At 36.6% G+C, this 17,749-nt stretch overlaps 2 protein-coding genes across 4 annotated transcripts; one reads left to right on the top strand and one right to left on the bottom strand.

Moving 5' to 3' along the window:
• The first annotated feature begins 1,640 nt into the window (after positions 1 to 1,640).
• On the top strand, positions 1,641 to 9,321 carry LOC110926145 (putative hydrolase C777.06c). Of its 3 annotated transcripts, none has more exons than XM_035986516.1 (12): positions 1,641 to 2,350; positions 2,430 to 2,564; positions 2,665 to 4,692; positions 6,342 to 6,477; positions 6,643 to 6,770; positions 6,870 to 7,017; positions 7,113 to 7,218; positions 7,427 to 7,485; positions 7,928 to 7,963; positions 8,048 to 8,157; positions 8,466 to 8,525; positions 9,073 to 9,321. In XM_035986516.1, the coding sequence occupies exons 3-11, from the start codon at positions 4,502 to 4,504 to the stop codon at positions 8,521 to 8,523; spliced, it is 972 nt and encodes a 323-aa protein (XP_035842409.1). In that variant the 5' UTR covers positions 1,641 to 2,350; positions 2,430 to 2,564; positions 2,665 to 4,501; the 3' UTR covers positions 8,524 to 8,525; positions 9,073 to 9,321. The 3 variants fall into 3 exon arrangements, with proteins under 3 accessions (XP_035842409.1, XP_035842408.1, XP_022025594.1); XM_035986515.1 differs by having other exon boundaries at positions 2,647 to 4,692; XM_022169902.2 differs by lacking the exon at positions 2,665 to 4,692.
• A 2,026-nt stretch (positions 9,322 to 11,347) lies between these two features.
• On the bottom strand, positions 11,348 to 15,696 carry LOC110920693 (transcription regulator complex subunit bur6). Its single transcript, XM_022164888.2, has 6 exons — positions 15,472 to 15,696; positions 13,115 to 13,187; positions 12,942 to 13,035; positions 12,680 to 12,796; positions 12,529 to 12,586; positions 11,348 to 12,154 (listed from the first exon to the last, which is right to left on the bottom strand). The coding sequence occupies exons 1-6, from the start codon at positions 15,502 to 15,504 to the stop codon at positions 11,630 to 11,632; spliced, it is 900 nt and encodes a 299-aa protein (XP_022020580.1). The 5' UTR covers positions 15,505 to 15,696; the 3' UTR covers positions 11,348 to 11,629.
• Positions 15,697 to 17,749: the final 2,053 nt, after the last annotated feature.

Raw genomic sequence — 17,749 nt, 5'->3', positions numbered from 1 at the left:
ATGAGCTCAGATTAACAAAAGAAGCAAAAAGGCAGCTAAAACTAACATAAATAAAAGAAAAGGAACAAAAGTGGATTGCCCGACCCCTCGACAGCTTCCTCCCAAGCAAAATAGAGAAGGCAGAAGACTGAACACGCCCCGTGCTCAGCGAGCACGGGGCCGTGCCCAAGAAGCAGCAGAAAAGACAAACCTATAGAAGCTTCTATTGCTCACCACGTGGCCGTGCCCAGTGAACACGGGGGCGTGCCCAAAGTACCGCAGGCGCATTAATTGTAATTGCGAATTACAATTAATGAGGAGAAATAGTGTCAGACGGGCACGGGGCCGTGCCAAGTGGACACGGGGCCGTGCCCAGCCCTCTGTTCAGCCTATAAATAGGAGTGCTTGGCTTCATTGCAACTCATCCCTTGGCACACCACCTCTCTCACACTTCATCCACCACCCACCACCATCACAACACCATCATCCACCACCATCATCCATTGTCCATCATAGAGTGTGTGAGTCGTCTCGGGATCCAAGATTGATCGTAAGAGTTCTTGACAATCAAGGCCATGTTTGCCTAAGTCTCTTACATCACTTGGTGAAGACAAGTGTTTAGTATAATACTTTTTATTTTTAATCTTTTGCACTTTTTATTTGGTTTTGTATTAAAGACTTTAATAACTAGTTGCTTAAGTTGAAGGTGACTTTTCCTTATCGTTTGTCCGTGGTGTCTTGGCATTATTTTACTGTCTATATAAAATAAAAGATTTTCACCATTCATATCTCCACGGTCTATATGGAGGTATGTTGGCTACCTGGTCGGGGGTTAAGGGAACGGTTTGGTAAGGGTCTTGCCCTTGTTCAGCGTTTAGAGGTCCTGCAAGGGACATGGGTCAAATTTAGTAGGACCTCCTTCAATACCCAAAAGGTATTGGATGGCGGGGGTCCAAACTCTTTGATCCCCAGTTAACTACTATTAATACTATAACCTGGCTATTTAGGACTGTATCCCTGCTGACTCAGACTACTTAGTCGAGGGTAACGTCACCTCCAAAAGAGGGGCCTACCATAATTTGCATTAATAACTTAATTCATTATCTTTCAATAATCCGACCCTTTAGTATTGTATCCTTGCTGACTCAAACTACTGGGTTGAGGGTAACGTCGCCTTCAAAAGAGGGGCCTACTACAATAACTAAGATAATCTCTTAAACAAGTGCAAAAGTGCGAAAATAATCAAAGGTTATATTAATACACGAGTCGGATCCAAGTGATTCATCTTGTCTATCTGTTTTTATTTTTATTTTATTTTTCAGCATTTAGTTAGTTTTATTTTCTTAGTTTAAAAATCTTTTTTCTAACATTTTGATTTGATTAGACGTTGAGGATAAACCGGTACTAAAAGCTCTTGTGTCCTTGGACGACCTCGGTATCTTACCAACACTATACTACGTCCACGATGGGTGCACTTGCCCATATGTGTGTTTAGTGTTAGTAAATATCGTGTTTTATAAATTTAAAACTTGGCTAAAAAGTGTAAAAAGGGCTTAAAAATATATACCAAAAATATATTACACTTCGCACACATCAATTATTATTATTATTATTATTATTATTAATATTTATAAAATCAAATTATCATCATCTTCTTCAAATAACCCAAAAGAAAACAAAACAAAACAGAAAACCCTAGTCTCACAACATACGAATCCTCAACTCTCAGTCCGTCATCTTGTCGTTCCGGCTTGCAGCTCTCATCACCAAAACGCCACAGGTGAGTCTCCACCACTCCCACCCGTCATCTTGTCGTTCCGGCTTGCAGCTCTTATCACTAAAACGCCGTCGGTGGACACCACTGCCACCGGGCACCACCACTGCCACCGCCATTCACCACCACAACCACCGCAACTGCCGCCGCAGTATGGATCCCTTCACCCCTCTTGACTATGGTCTGTTTCAACAGGATTAGAACCCCTAACAACCTCCTCCTTCAAAGTCTCAAAAGCAGGATTAGATGAGGTGCAAGAACAGATGAACAAACCTATCCTTCCATTGCTCTATATTATTTCCATCTTGGTGCTAAGTAACCTAATTCTCACTATTATTATATTCAACCAATGTTCTCTACTAGGGTGGGTGTTTTCTCCCCATTTTATTCAATTCAATTCACTTAATTAATTAAACTCTTCACTCCCACCTTTTCATTCAAGATTTAGCCATTAACTCACTGTTTCAAGTTTCAACTCAATCTAATTACTTTCCCCCAAATGGGTCATCTGCTAATCAAGATAAAGCTTGCATCTTTATTGATTTAAGGCAACTTATTATGGATCTGGAACCTGGATTTCATTAGATTCATCCAAAGGTGAGTTGGGTATGTTACAATTTGTCAAAAGATTAATCTTAGACAATATCTATTTGAAATTTGTTCCATTTGTTTACAGAAACAGTCATGGGCAACAGTTTTGACATTGGCTTACCAAAGTTTGGGTGTGGTTTATGGAGATTTGAGCACATCGCCCTTATATGTGTTTAAAAGTACTTCTGCTAAAGATATTGTGCATCCAGAGACTAATGAGGTAATATTTGGTGCACTTTCTTTCATTTTCTGGACTCTGACTTTAGTCCCTTTGTTGAAATATGTATTCATTGTGCTGAAAGCGGATGATAATGGTGAAGGAGGCACATTTGCACTCTATTCTTTCCTTTGCAGACATGCTAGAGTGGGTTCATTGCCTAATTGTCAATTGGTGGTTTACTTATAACCAGGTGGGTTGTGGAGGCTGATGGTTGTGGAGGTGGGTGGTGGTGGAGGTGGGGGGTAATTGTGCGACATAACAAGAATGTTGGGGGGTAAAATTGAAGGGTAATATAGTCATTTCAAGTTATAGTTAACAGATCTGTTAACAACTTTGACGCCGGGAGGTAAAATCGCGACATAACACCAACGTTGGGGGGTAAAATTGGAATTATTTCGTTAGGGGGGTCAGAGTGCCAATTGGTTCAAACCCCAGGGGATAAAATTGCAGTTTACTCTTGATATAATAATAATTTATTTTGTGTAGTTAACTATGTAGTTTTAGTATGGTGGGATGTAACTCTGTTTGATTGATGGGTTAAGCAATTTTCTTGTCGTGTATATATAAGGGTGAGCGGGGCACTAGCGGGGAGGCGGATCGGTGACCCCATTCCCCGAGCGGGAACACCGCCGCCATCCCTGTGGGGACCCAAATCGAGGAGTTGGGTCGGGGAGAAGTCACCGCATGAAGAGAGAGGAGATGGTGGGCCCATAGCTTGTAACAACCAATCAAGTATTTTTCTTTATTTACTCTTATTTTTTGAATAAAAAAACAAGTCCCCTAAGAGACGAGTGCCGCCATCAAATTGAGGGTGTGAGGGGAGTTTAAGAGGGGAGTTGACGTGACATAATCTGATTGGGTGTGTGTAAGAGAGAGGACTCCCCTAAGAGGGGAGTGCCCCGCTCACCCTAAAAGACTATTATGTTTGGTGGATGGGTTAAGCGATTTTCTTGCCATGTACATATAAAAAAACTAGTTTGAATTGCAAGTTTTGTCTTTTATCTTTATATCAAATTTCAACCGGTGTCCTTTGTCTTTAAAATTGATGAGATTTGTACTTTATGTTTATAAATCTTGCACGTTACATCCTTTGACCCTAACCCAGTTAAAATTTTCTGTTAAATCTCATCACGCAAGGGTAGTTTAGTCATTTTAACCATTTACTTCAAAATATTTTATTTGATAAACAAAACGTAATTAGAAAATTAAATAACTTATGAGCCAACTACCACAACCACCATTAACTTTTCGTCTACTTCAACCCCAAAGAAACAAAAATTAAAAAACTTATGTTCATCTGCTTCAACAACTAAATGGATCTAGCAATTCTGAAGAATTTGTATTAGGGTGAAGGGGGTGCACCCCTAATTAGGTGAGTGAATTTTTTTTTTAACCCAATCATACGTTGTCATGTCATTTCCCCTCTATAACTCCCCTCTTGTTCAAAAACGTACGGGTGCACCCCTCTTAGGGGAGTTGTTTTTTTATTAAAAAAAAAAAAAAAGAAAACAAAAAACTGATTGGTTGATACAAGCATGGGGCCCACCATCTCTCTTTCTCTTGTTCGGTGACTGATCCACCCAACCACCTCACCGAAATGGGTAACCGCATGAACGGCGGTGTCTTACCGCTCGGCGAAAAGGGTCACCGAAGGGGGTTGCCGAAGGCACCCCGTTCACCCTTACGAAAAAGTTATCCATTTAGGGGTGTTTGAAATTGCTTTTAGGTTATTAACTTTTTCAAATAATAATTTATTTGTATTTAAAATAAAAAAGGAAAATCAAAAGCACCAAAAGACGTGTGAAACAGAATCATACTGTCACAGATCTGTTATTCCCCCTTTCACACACCTCCCCTGTTTTTCCAAAACCGCCATTGAATACCTCTCTCACTCCGAATCTCCATCGTATCTCCACCGTCATTCCGGCAGAGTTCACATGGACGTCGGAAATGTCATATCGGAGAACGGAAACTGCCAACAACCGCCTCATTCAGCTCTCATCTTTTTAGGCTCTGGTTGTTCCAGTGCTGTTCCCAACGCAATGTGCCTCATCAACCCCTCCGATCCTCCATGTAAAGTCTGTTTTCAGTCTCTCTCCACTCCACCTGAACGTAACCCTAACTACAGGTATACGCTTCATATTATTCATAAGTTTTTTTAGGGCTACACCTTCATTTAGAACCTCTATTGCGTTATCGTAGATCTGTAACCGTTAGATTTTGTATTTTCCTGCGTATCGATTGATTTTCACAGTGAATTAGTTTGATTGTTTAAATTTGTTGTGAGTTGTCAGTTGTGGATTCTGAATAAGGTTTTAGTATCTGCATATATGTTGTAGCTAGCTATCGTCATTCATCGGTCATTTGTGCTCTATCTAATGCATTTCTTAGATCTGTAACCTTTAGATTGTTTATTTGTCTGTTTATTGATTGATTCTCTTAATGGATTTGTTTGATTGTTTAGATTTGTTGTGAGTTGTGGATTTTGAATAAGCTTTTAGTATCTGCATAAATATTGTGATTATTGATCATCAGTCATTATTGATTCTCTTAATGAATTAGTTTGATTGTTCAAAATTGTTGTGAGTTGTGGATTTTGAATAAGGTTTTAGTATCTGCATAATATACTGTAATTAGTTATTATTGATACTCGTGATGAATTAGTTTGATTGTTCAAAGTTGTTGTGAGTTGTGGATTTTGAATAAGCTTTTAGTGTCTGCATAAATATTGTAATTAATTAGTTATCATCAGTCATTTGTGCTCTAAATCAGAGTTAGCTTTTGACTTTTAGATACAGATGTTTTGGTTTTTATTTTCAAAACTGGTGAGAATGTTAGGTTACATAAAAGAAATGATAACTATATCTCTGTAAGTATGTTTACATACATCGTAAACAATTCTTATCAAGTTTAAAGGTCAGAATTGCGGTTGCAGAAGTAATCACACACTACTGAACATACTTAATAGCAATCGGAGTAATTACGGACTTGATGAACAAATAACATTATTATCACTTTTGAATATCAGAAATACAATGTTCAAACTTCAAATTTTAAACATGGGTTTCTGTTTCTGAGACGGAGGTATATAGTATGATAGAAGATTCGTTTGATAATAGAATCTAAAATATCAGTATAACATTCATGCAGAAAGTGAATTAGTTTTTTTTTTCTTTTATAGTTTTGTAACCATTGTACTTAAGTTTCGTAAATTGTGTTGCAATAAAACAATTGGAAGTTGTGTAAAACCTGGTTGTGCTTGCATACCAAGTGCAGTGATGAGCTTGCAACGATAGTCAGGAAACTTTTTTTTTTAACTCTTATGAGAATTAGTTCTTAGGTTTTAAACATGAATGGACTCTGATTACCCTAAAGAGGGAGCATTACAAACCGAAAACATGTTGATGGTAAATTATCAACAAACTTAATATGTTTTTATATAAAATGTCCTAAAATTGATCCTATTAGTCAAAAGTGAGCCCAGCGCACCTTGCTCATACGCAAGACGTGCATCTTTCATCAGACACTGGTGAAGGCATGAAGCACCCGACTGAAGTTTGTACCTTCTTCAAAGCGCATCTAGGCAATATGCGAAGCCTTTGTGCCCTTGACTACCTGGATTTAATATAAAAAGAAAACACTGGTTACTGGAGCACCCGACTGAAGTTTGTACCTTCTTCAAAAGTCCAAAGCCCTAATCTCTTCTTGTTCTTCTTCATTTATTGTTTGCTATTAATCATAGTTCATAAGAAGAATCACTGATTATATGTTTTGTAGGTGCAATACATCTCTTCTGATTGATTATTGTCCGAGTGGTGGGGAACATAAGTACATACTAATTGATGTTGGAAAGACATTTAGGGAGCAAGTACTCCGGTGGTTCACTTTTCACAAGATTCCTCAAATTGATTCTGTGAGTTTGATCTCCCCAGGAGTGCATTAGTTCCATAATATCCGCTTGAAATCTTTCTGTTGCCACTTGTTGGGAAATAAACTGTAGCTTAATAATGGAACATACTGTATGATTAAATCGGATATTTAAATCCATATAATTAGCTGATGATTGTTCTAAATGCAGATTGTTTTGACTCATGAACACGCTGATGCGGTTCTTGGTCTTGATGACATCCGTGCAGTGCAACCATTCAGTCCTGTAAATGAGATTGAACCTACACCTATTTTCCTTAATCAACATGCAATGGACAGGTACTCAATAATTCAAATTAATCCCAGCCTCTTGTGTAGTTATATGCTTTTTATGTGAAAAGTTTATTGTATAATCAATAATGGCCGTGTGTTGAACAGCTTAAAAGTGAAATTCCCATACTTGGTTCAAAAGAAGCTCAAGGCTGGTCAAGAAGTTAGACGCGTGGCACAACTTGAATGGAAAGTAATTGAGAATGATTGTAAGAGTTCGTTTGTTGCATCCGGACTAGAACTTGTACCCTTGCCAGTTAATCTTCTAAACTTCATTTTAATAAATTATAAAGACCAACTACAAATATACATAGTTACTGAAGTTTCCGGCTATTGTTTACATTGATTTAGGTGATGCATGGGGAGGATTATGTCTGTTTAGGCTTTTTATTTGGGAAAAATAGCAAAGTAGCTTACATATCTGATATTTCTCGCTTCATAGAAGAAACAGAACTCCGTGAGTGTTTTATCCATTCCTATTCATAGAAATAGTTGTATTTATATATTGTTTTAATGTCTAATTATTGAGTGGTACAAGTGCAAATAGTGGAATAAATAGTGTCCTTTATTTATTATATAGCAATTTGTATCTAGATGGAACTATCAGTTATTCAGTTACATTCTACGCGTATTGGTTTAAGTTTTATGGCTCTTTAATTCTGCAGGTATATCTAAAAGAGAAGGTAACCAGCTGGATCTTCTTATATTGGATACACTTTATAGGGTCAGTATATATTTTGCATCGTATATATTTAAAGCTTTCTTTCATTTTAGTATACACCTGTTGTAGCACACGTAAACAGGGGTTGTTTGTGTATCTTATATAAGTTTAACCGAACAAACACACACAGACACTTAAACGGACGGATTTTATTGTTTGTGCTCGTTCGTTGCGAAAATATGTTTGTTTGCGTTCGTTCATTGGTAGATAAATGAACATAACGATCATACATGATAAAATGTAAAAATTAACGTATACATAATATTCATTTTTCTATGTGTTTGTTTACATTTAGGTATAAATATATTATTTAAAGTATTTAATATATATACATGTATATAATATTTGTACATAAATAAACGAATAGTGTACTGAATGTTCACTTTTGCCTATCTACCATGCAATTTATTATTCTGAGCTTGTTTTCATGAAATGTTTTGTGCAGAACAATTCTCATAACACTCACTTTTGCTTCCCCCAGGTTTGTAACCGGGTTTTCTTATCGATTGTTTACCTTATTTATATAATTTCATCCTCGTATATCAGTTCACGGATGTTTTAACAGACACTTGAAGCCATCAAACGGTTGGAGCCAAAGAGAGCATATTTGATCGGAATGACCCATGAATTTGATCACCACAGAGATAACGAGTTTCTCCAGGATTGGTCTAAAAGGTACCTATGATTGAGAACCCTACCAATGGGCGGGTTGTGTATCACGTTTTTTGTCTTTTTAAAATATATTACGAATAGTTAATTCGGTCATGCATGATTATAAATATACTGTTCAATCAGCAATTGTTTTCTAATTCATTTGATTTAAGAGATTTTATGCTTAAATATACACTTTGGACGTCGCTGACCCATTTGACGTGTTTCCTATTTACGTTTTCTTTTTGTTATATTTTATGCATTAAAATAAGCTTTTGATGAATTTTGACCTGTTTTCTTTTTTGTTTTTTCATTTTATCCGTTTGTTACAGAGAAGGAATCCCAGTTCAGCTTGCACATGATGGTTTGAGGATACCTATACATTTGTAACGGTAATAACTAATAACACTAGTTTAAGACGGTGCGATTTTTTGACTTTCCACCCACTCATCTACCACGAAGTAAATTTAAAAAGTAGAGGAGATGGGGATGACAATGGGCTGGGTATAGGACATGTTTTGATAATTCCAGTCTGATACCTGTTGGCTACCCCTGTTAGGTTCGCGGGTTTCTCTATGGGTGTCGGGGATATCCGTTTAATCTTATGTGGTTAAAAGTTACCAATCGGTATTCCCATTCCTCAAAACCCGATCATAGTGTCACCCTAAATACCGACTTGAAATATCAAATACTTAACTACTAACAATTCTACATTTTTAGTAATTACAAGTTTCCAATCACTTTAAAAGGATTAGTAAATAGTGATTACAAGTTTCTAACAATTTAATTTATGCACCTTATAAATAAATAAGTCGACTAGGGTTATGCTTTATATCTTCCGAGTCAAATAGAGGTCAAAGTCTCAAAGAGTTGAAATTAAAATGTTGCTGAGATAATATGATTTTTTGTAATCTTGTGCTTTTGTCTTTGCTTCTGCAGGTTCGACTCGGTATAAATAGTCACATATCTCTTGTTTCTTCCTATACTAATGAAGATATACGATTTGATCATCGATCTTAAATGACACAAAGAAATAGGCTTTTAATACACCTTTTGGTATGCATACAAAAGATTGTGTTGAATTGTACTCTTAAAAAATGTTCTCATGAACATATTTTAGGGATGCATCAAATTATGCTTTTTTTTTTTCACTCGATTGAATGATCAATTCTTGAATATGTTATTCAATGAGAATTATATACATATATGGAGGGTTGAACTGAGAATTATATACATATATGGTTCCACATCGGCTTGCCTGCCCTTCCACCGGATGCTCTGCAACGGGCGATGCAGCCATGGCCCACCTCCGGCCTCCCCCTCTCATGATCCCAATCTCTCTCATCTACATGCATGCTCTTTGCAATGTGCGGGAGCTTCATCTCTCTCATCCAACTCATAAGCCACGACGGGTTGTGCTATAGGCGCCACGTTGGAGACAGTCTAAGTGAATGGGCAAGACTCTTAAAAGAGGCGCAAGTTTTCACAAATTACTTTCAAAATTTATTATACCATCATAGTTTCTACACTCTAAATGTTCAACATAAAACAAAAACAAATTTACCTAGTAAAATCCCACTCATAGCAAAACTATTTGTAGTTTCTAAAGAGGGTGAGATGAGGGCAAATATTTCTTCTATCATAGATTCCAAAGGATAAAGGGACCCTTGGCTCAAAAACCCTTTTTGCATGCGCAATATACTAATCGAGATAAAAAAATATGATTGAGTGAAATAAAGAACTGAATATACAAAAAGTACTAATAATGATAGTAGTAAGCTACTCCACTTAATATATAAAAAGTACTAAGACCACCCCTAGTAGGGGTGGTTCAGGCGTGTTTTGCCTCGAAAACGCCCAATCCACGTCGGCGGCCACTACGGCAGGACGTGATTTTTGCTTTCTTTGTTTTCGCGTGTTTTAAAAAACGTTGGGTACAAGTGAAATTGGCCAATTAAAATAGAGAGACGTGGTTGTAATGAAATATTATTTGATGTAATTTAAAAAAAATAATGATTGGTTAATCATGGAATGGGGCACTATACCACTACACCCATTTTAACTTCAAGCCCTATAATGCCCCATTGCAAACTAGGCGGCCAGGTGTCGCTTCATGCCCAAGGGTTGGGCATTTGTTTCACTCACCACTACACATGGTCTAATAATAATAGTAGTAAGCTACCGCTAGTATATAGTACCAATAAAAAAGCAAAAAGATAAGAAAAAACAGCACTAAGCTCTCAGAAGTTGTAGGAAAAGCTGTCCAAGACAAATCAAAGACATATCTATACATTCACCTAAAAGCCCATAATCTTAATCCGATGTCCCTAAAAAGTCTTTAACTCGATCATGATCTCTAAGAGGTGAACATTTAACATTTTTTTGTCTAATTCGCTCATCCCATGATACTAATAATGATAGTAGTCAGTTTGGGATGCCACTGCCTCTCATCCTCTCCGTTGTGAGTTTTCATGGTTCTTGCTTGAGTCGTCATTGTCTTCTCTTCACATCCCTAAACCATCTCAATATGAATACTTAGAACATCAAAATAGATCAATCATATGTCAAAACTAAAGCACAAAACAATACGTGAGGTTTACAATACAATACATGACACTCATAGCTCAAATTAAAACGACGAATTAAGTAACATATGTTATTAACTATAACGAGGAGGCACATGAGAGTAGAGATGAGCTCGGTATCGGTATCAATACCGAAATTCGCCAAATATGGGTGCTGGTACTGGTACCGAAAATGTTTGGTACGGTACCGGTATTTGAAGGTAAAATTTCGGAAAATACCAGCATCATACCTGACCGAAAGTATCTGTATGAGAAATTCAGTACCGGTACCGAACAATATTTGAAGATAAAATTCGGTAAAATACTAGCACCGTACTGAACCGAAAGTACCCGTATGGGAAATTCGATACCGGATTTCCCCGTACGGATTGCCCAATAGAATGTGACCTACACATATGCATGCTATGTTTACATCATTGCTATTGAGGATATCAACCATTGATCTGTCCGATCAATGGTTTGTGACTAGTTTTCTTGATTTTCTTAAAACTCAAGGTTTTCGAACCCTTCTGTGTATACAACTACATCTTCCAAAACTAGGAAATAACAATAAAGGTTACATTGCCGGTTCAGTTTACAGACTGTTCCAAGTTTCAAATCGGGATAAACCGCTAAACCATCAAACCGTGTAAACCGAACCAAATCTTAAATTGCTTTATTAGAATTTCAAGCGAATTCGAATCGACTTGCCTCAGTTTGGGCAGGTGGGTCGCTTTCAAATGTTTTTTGAGCATCCCTACTACATGATCATAGAAATCCTCATGCCGATTGCAAAGAAGATAAACAGACATGCGATCAAATTATACTGTGAATAGCTACAGTACAAAACATTAAAAAGAAACAAACGGAAACAAACTGAGCATCTTTAAGTTCATCTTTTATTTGCATCAAAGAAATCTAGCAGTTCATCATTATTCTTCATCATAATCTTCATCTTCCTCATCCAACCTGGAGTTAATTTCCGCCAGATTGCGAGTGTCAATTGCCATCCTGTCCATTTCTGTTAATGACAACCCAAGATAATCTTCATTCTTAAGTTCACCAGGATTTGCTGATGAGGAACCGCCACTACCAGGAACCGCCTGTGGTGGTGGAGTTGGTGGTTGTAGGGCGGCTGCAGCTGCGGCTCCTCCATCCAAGATATCCGGTGTTTTCTCCGTGGTGTCATCAATCCCGGCATTCAGATCAATGTTCAGACCACCATCACCGCTAGTCGCTTCACCTTTTGCTGACTTGGTCAACTCAGAATGGTGGTGGTCCGTCTCCCCTTGTGGGTTTAGGACCTGCTTGCTGTCCGGCTGAACCGATGTGCACGTTTCTGGTTCGGTCTCTGTTTGGGGTGGCTCTCTTTCTGCTGGCGGTCTGCCACGGCCCCTGCCTCTTCCTCTACCGCGCCCTCTGCCTCTGCCGTTGCTGCTTGTTTGCCTTGCTTCGTTCTGCATCAAACCATTTTTATAATTGAACACGCTGTTTTCAACTCTCATTTTTTTAAGCTCAGTCTCTAAAAAGTTATGTTCAATAATATAGATTATATAGTTTATGCATTGCACTATTTTTTTTATTATTATAAAAAATAAACAAAAAAAGTGTATCGGGGACAAATAGACCCGTTTCAACCCATACTGAAATTGACCCGTTTCAACTGGACCCCTTTTTGACCTGTTACCCCACCTGCCCGACCTATGTATATTGCCACCTCTGGTTATTTACTTTCTTTAAGCCCCTATGTTATTTACTTTCTTTAATCGGTAGATAATGCATAATTTGGTTATTAAGTTGGGAAACTTCATGAAAAGAGACAGACTCTTACCATCCTGTTTCTCTTCAATTCTTCATCACTCTCATTCATTTCATCTGCAGCAGCTTTCCTTAAAAAAAATTAAAAAACAATTATATTGCATATATAACATATATTTATTAGTTTAGCAATTCAACAATATAACCTCAAAGAAAATTCTTACTTCCTCTTTATCATGGTACGGTCATCAACACCGGCATCAGAATGGCCATAGTCAGGAACCTTGTTCACAACTTCCTTCAGAAAATCAAATACATTGTAGCTTTGCACACAGTGTTTTCTGAATTAAACATCATAAAAATGATTTTTTTTTTCAGAACCAAAACATAAAAATAATCCAAACACGAAAAGAAAATGCATACGCCAAAATATGTCAAACAAACTTGAAATTAAATTTATAAAACTTGTATTAAGAAAGGACTTACAGATGCAGTGAGTTAACAGTCTTTGCGCCTCTGCGTAGAGTTATATCGTAAGTACGATCACAAAGGTCTTGCAAAAACAACTCCAAAGCTTTGGCTGCATAATGTTTTATAAAGTAACAACACTGAATATCTAAATACTGAACCTAGAAGGCTATATTATATTAATAACTCACAAACTAAAACTGGAACTGCCATGGCGATTTTTCCAACATCTTCGTCAGCTTGCATTATCTTTTTGATCCGTGCCTGCAAATAATAAATTACACAAATCTTCAATTATCATGACATAGACTAACAACGATCTTCACTCTTGTAATTACAAAAATACAGAGTAATTACTATATGAAAACAAGTTAACTTATTAATAGTTTACAACTAGGTTTATATCAATTAATCGCATGGTAAATCCTTTACGATGTCCACAAATGAGGACTTAACGAATTTAATAGTTTAACAGAGTCACGTATACAATATCAAATTTAAGGAACAACAACAACAACCTTACCCGTATAATCCCACCTATAGCCAGGCTATTGATAGGGTCTGGGGAGGGTGGGATGTAGGCAAGCCTTACCTCTATCCCAAGGGATAGAGAGGCCGCTTCCGGTGAGACCCCCGACTCCAAAACCATAACCAAGACATAAGATTCCAAACAACATATGCAGGCACACAACTACTATAAAAACGTAAAAATAAAATAATTAAAATACACACAAAAAAAATTATTTCTTAGTAAAACTACGACATCAGGAAATAGCGAAAACCTATAAAAATGTCATATAACTCCTCAAAGAGAAATTGAAAATTAACCTCCTAAGACAAGAACCTAAAACAAAACCAAGGTGACCTCCTAAAAGTCCTTAACCTTAATCCTACGTCTCCACGAAGTTCTATCCTCGACCATGTCCTCTGAAAGGTGCAAATCTAGCAAATCATGTCTAATCCGCCTGCCTCTACTCCTCCTTCCCTCTATAGTGAGCGTTTTGACTGTTCTAACAGTGGCTGCTACATGTCTCCTCCTGACATGCCCAAACCATCTCAATCTACCCTCCCTTATCTTATCTGCAATACTAGCAACCCCTAATCAAATTTAAGGAACTGAGGGTGTGTTTGGGATTGCTTTTTCAACCTGATTTTTTGATTATTGTGTTTTGAAATCGCAAAAAATCTATTTTGATTTTTGAGTGTTTGGTAAAAAATTAATAAAAACTGATTTTTTACGTTTTGTAGAGATCAAAACGTGATAATCCAAAAGTAGGTCACCCCTTACTGCAGGAAAACGTGATAATCCAAAAACTGATTTTTTTTACGTTTTATAGAGATCAAAACGTTTTATAGAGATCAAAATATATATATTTGCCAAACACTCAAATAGTTGATTATCTGATTATTGTGATATCAAACAACATAATCAAATCCAAACACTATCTTTCTGCAGCACGTTTTGTTACAGCTAATTATCTGATTATGATTATTCAAAACGCATAATCTATTTTCAAAACTCAACCCCAAACACCCTCTAACACGAATAAAATACAATCTATATGACCACACAGCAATTACCAACTAGCATGCAAAAGCTTCAAGCGCGGAACAAGATGCTTTTTGTCAGTTTTACAACAAGATACCAGCTTGAAACTCGAGCTAGTGGTGTGAATGCATGCATACATATAGAGTGTATTTATTATAGAAACTAGATACAACTCCCAGAATGATTCAAAGCCAAACACAATGCATGTGTATGTTGTAGATGTATGTATGCCAATCAACCTTGACCTACTCCCATACCCATGGCAGATTCTGATTTCGGACTGTTCAGTCATACTTTAATCATTCAAAGAAGTAACTTTACACATTAGTAACCAAGTTTCTTTAGTGTCCTAATAAAGTCACTCGGTTTTCTTTTTTAATTTCCTCTAAAGTCACTCAACTTTCATTAGGTGTTCCAATCTTATGTATTTTTTCTTACAAATGTTAAAAAAAAAAAAAACTATAAAATTAAGTGAAGCATATATGAATACTAGTTACTATTTAGTGATTAGTTTTTTTTGTTCCAATTTGACTTAAATTGAAACTTGGGTATTATTTAGTGAATTCTTTTTTTCATTATCAGCTTCTATGTGAAGTTAATTTGAAAAGAAAAATCAGTAAATAGTAACCAGTATTCATATATGTTTCATCTGTCACACTTAATTTTAGATTATTTTGAACATTTCTATATAAAATTATGTAAGATTGGAAAACCTTTTGAAAGTTGGGTAATTTTACAAGAACAATAAAACTTTGAGTGAGTGACCACTTAAAAAAAAACTTGATTACTGGTGGGTGATTTTCCCTCAAAAGAAATACATAACACTATCATAGAAGGCGTTGTTCATAATTTCTGACACCAAATTTTTATAATTTTTAAACAGATCATATGTATCTTGAACCCAAATTGAGATACAATTACACACAAAATAAATACAGGCCACCTGATGGACGTAATTGTGCAAATTATGTAACCCTAGAAAAAAAAAAAAAAACTTACAGCAGGGAAACGCGTATCGAGCTTCTTCTTCATGGCGTTAATTCATGAAAACTAATAATAATTCAGAAACAGATCTGATTGGAATCAAGAAATCTGTATGAGTTGCAATTGAGCAGCAGGTGATGGTTAGCTTAGCAGATATGAATGAGTAGACGGGGGCTCATTTCATTCAAGAACGAGGGAGGCCACCATCGACCAAATCCTATAATAATATTACCACATTGGTGTATAATATACCTTTTTATGTATGTATGTATTTTCACAAATTTCTACAACATTGGCCTGTAATTTAGACTTACCATAACAACCATCATTGTAATTGTAATTTATTATTTTGGTAGTGTAGTCATATGTCATATTTATTGCTCATCCCTCACTTTCACGGTTCCATTTAATCATCACATCAGTATCTCTCCCTTCCGCGGCCTATTTTATACATATCTCTCACCGTTTTCTTAGGAGAGAGAGATTGAATGATGAATGGGATACCTATCCCTAAACTCGAGAGATGAGAGGAGGGGCTCATGTTCCCCCTTCGTCCCCCAATACCACATCATCATCGTGTGCATACTTTCCTTATGAAAATTATGCAACTAGCTTAATATGTTTTTTCTTATTAACTCACTTTTACATTTTTTTAAGTGTTTAAGTATTATGAGATGTTTTTTGAATATAAGGATTTTCTTTAGTAGAAGACAAATGGTGTTCAGCCACTACTGATGTTTCCTGATAAAAATGTAAAAGTCGACGCACTAAAGATCTAGTATGTTCATTGTTTGGTGTCGCTAGTATTAATATCATTGATATGCTTTCCCGACGTTGCTTATTGTCATCCATAACATGCAACCTCTAAGGACTCGGAAGACACCAAATCTCCTGTGTATATTTGTACGTGTTATCTACTCTAGCCGTTTAAGTGCCTTGATTATTGATGTTGTTGCACTCGTCTTGAATTCGTGTAACGTCATTAAGTGAAATTTAAGTAATGTTGATGCTTCTAAGTTCTAACTAGATAAATATTCTTATTCATCTTATTAGCAATGCGATTTTAAGTAACTTACCTTAGATTTGTTGTGCTCATAAGCTTCGCATTTTGTCAAACCATGTTTCCGATTTTGAGGTGAATTTCTTGTTTCTGTGCTTATTGTGCTTTAATTTTCTATAGAATCATGATTTAAAGTAAAACGACATACTTTAGACTCTGATTATGTTCATTTTTCTTTTCTTAGCTTTGAAATAATGTTCTTGATTATCAGTTACTAAAAAGTTGAACATCCTAATAAAATCAAACACAAAAAAATGTCTTTCTTAGAAAACAAACAACACACATGATAACTTTTCCTTTCCTTCCTGTCACACCCCGATTTCCACGTGTATCACCGGTGGGCCCGGTGGGCCCGGTGGGGGGAATTACCGTGACGTAGTTGGCAACAATATAGTCAAACCACACAATTATATGAATGCACAGCGGAAGCATAAAGATAAATATAATTCAACCATTGATTGTAATATCGAATGTATCACAAATAGTCGAATGGTATCCACAGGGGGATCAAATAATAAAAAAGTATTGTTCAACAGACAAGGCATCAAAAGCTTGCGAGACTCTTTAAGATGCTAAGGAGCTATAGCCAGCCGATTACGTTTAGTACCTGCAGTTAATCTTTTTGGGAAAATACGTCAGTTTACACTGGTAAATACATTCAACCGACACTTTTGTAAAATGTTTATTAAAATTGATTTGAATGCACAAGGCACAAACTCTTTTATAACTTGGGATAATTTATAATTAAATCTTGTAAAGAATTACATGTTTGCTATGCGTTCAGTCGCCCGGGTCGTGCCGGGTTAAAGTTTAATAGACACACCACATAGCATATAACACCGTGGCAGGTAACCAACGGCTATACTTTTATAATTATAGACATAATTCCGGGTGTACGCCTACACCCGGATGTCGAGGTCGTGGCCATTTCGTAAAATGATGCAAAGGATATCCGGGACATGGTCATTAAGCCCCCAAAGGCGTTAAGCCAACAAAACAAGTTTTAAACGGGTCACATCGATAATACCCAACTACAAATGAGTTGGGGTCAATTGCCCGACCAAGCGGTATTTTAGATACCGTAACCCAAGCCCGTATAACGGAAAATAAGTTAAAAGTATTTACCTTTGCAAGTATAGTCCTTAATTGATTAAATCACAGATATCTTTTACTGGGCTTCTATTCTGGAACGAAGGTTTTAAAATAACCTATTAGAATCCTAACGGGTCTTTA

Source organism: Helianthus annuus, chromosome 17, assembly GCF_002127325.2.
Source record: "Helianthus annuus cultivar XRQ/B chromosome 17, HanXRQr2.0-SUNRISE, whole genome shotgun sequence".
NCBI lineage: Eukaryota > Viridiplantae > Streptophyta > Magnoliopsida > Asterales > Asteraceae > Helianthus > Helianthus annuus.
Note: the sequence above shows the minus strand (reverse complement) of the source record. Positions and strands in the feature narration are given on the sequence as shown.

Coding starts and splice junctions, on each gene's coding strand:
- LOC110926145 (XM_035986516.1), top strand. CDS start 4,502: ATGGACGTCGGAAATGTCATATCGGAGAACGGAAACTGCCAACAACCG. Junction 6,478..6,642: donor AGATTCCTCAAATTGATTCT/GTGAGTTTGATC, acceptor TTCTAAATGCAG/ATTGTTTTGACTCATGAACA. Junction 7,964..8,047: donor CTCACTTTTGCTTCCCCCAG/GTTTGTAACCGG, acceptor ATGTTTTAACAG/ACACTTGAAGCCATCAAACG.
- LOC110920693 (XM_022164888.2), bottom strand. CDS start 15,504: ATGAAGAAGAAGCTCGATACGCGTTTCCCTGCT. Junction 13,188..15,471: donor TCGATACGCGTTTCCCTGCT/GTAAGTTTTTTT, acceptor TATTATTTGCAG/GCACGGATCAAAAAGATAAT. Junction 12,587..12,679: donor CGTACCATGATAAAGAGGAA/GTAAGAATTTTC, acceptor ATTTTTTTTAAG/GAAAGCTGCTGCAGATGAAA.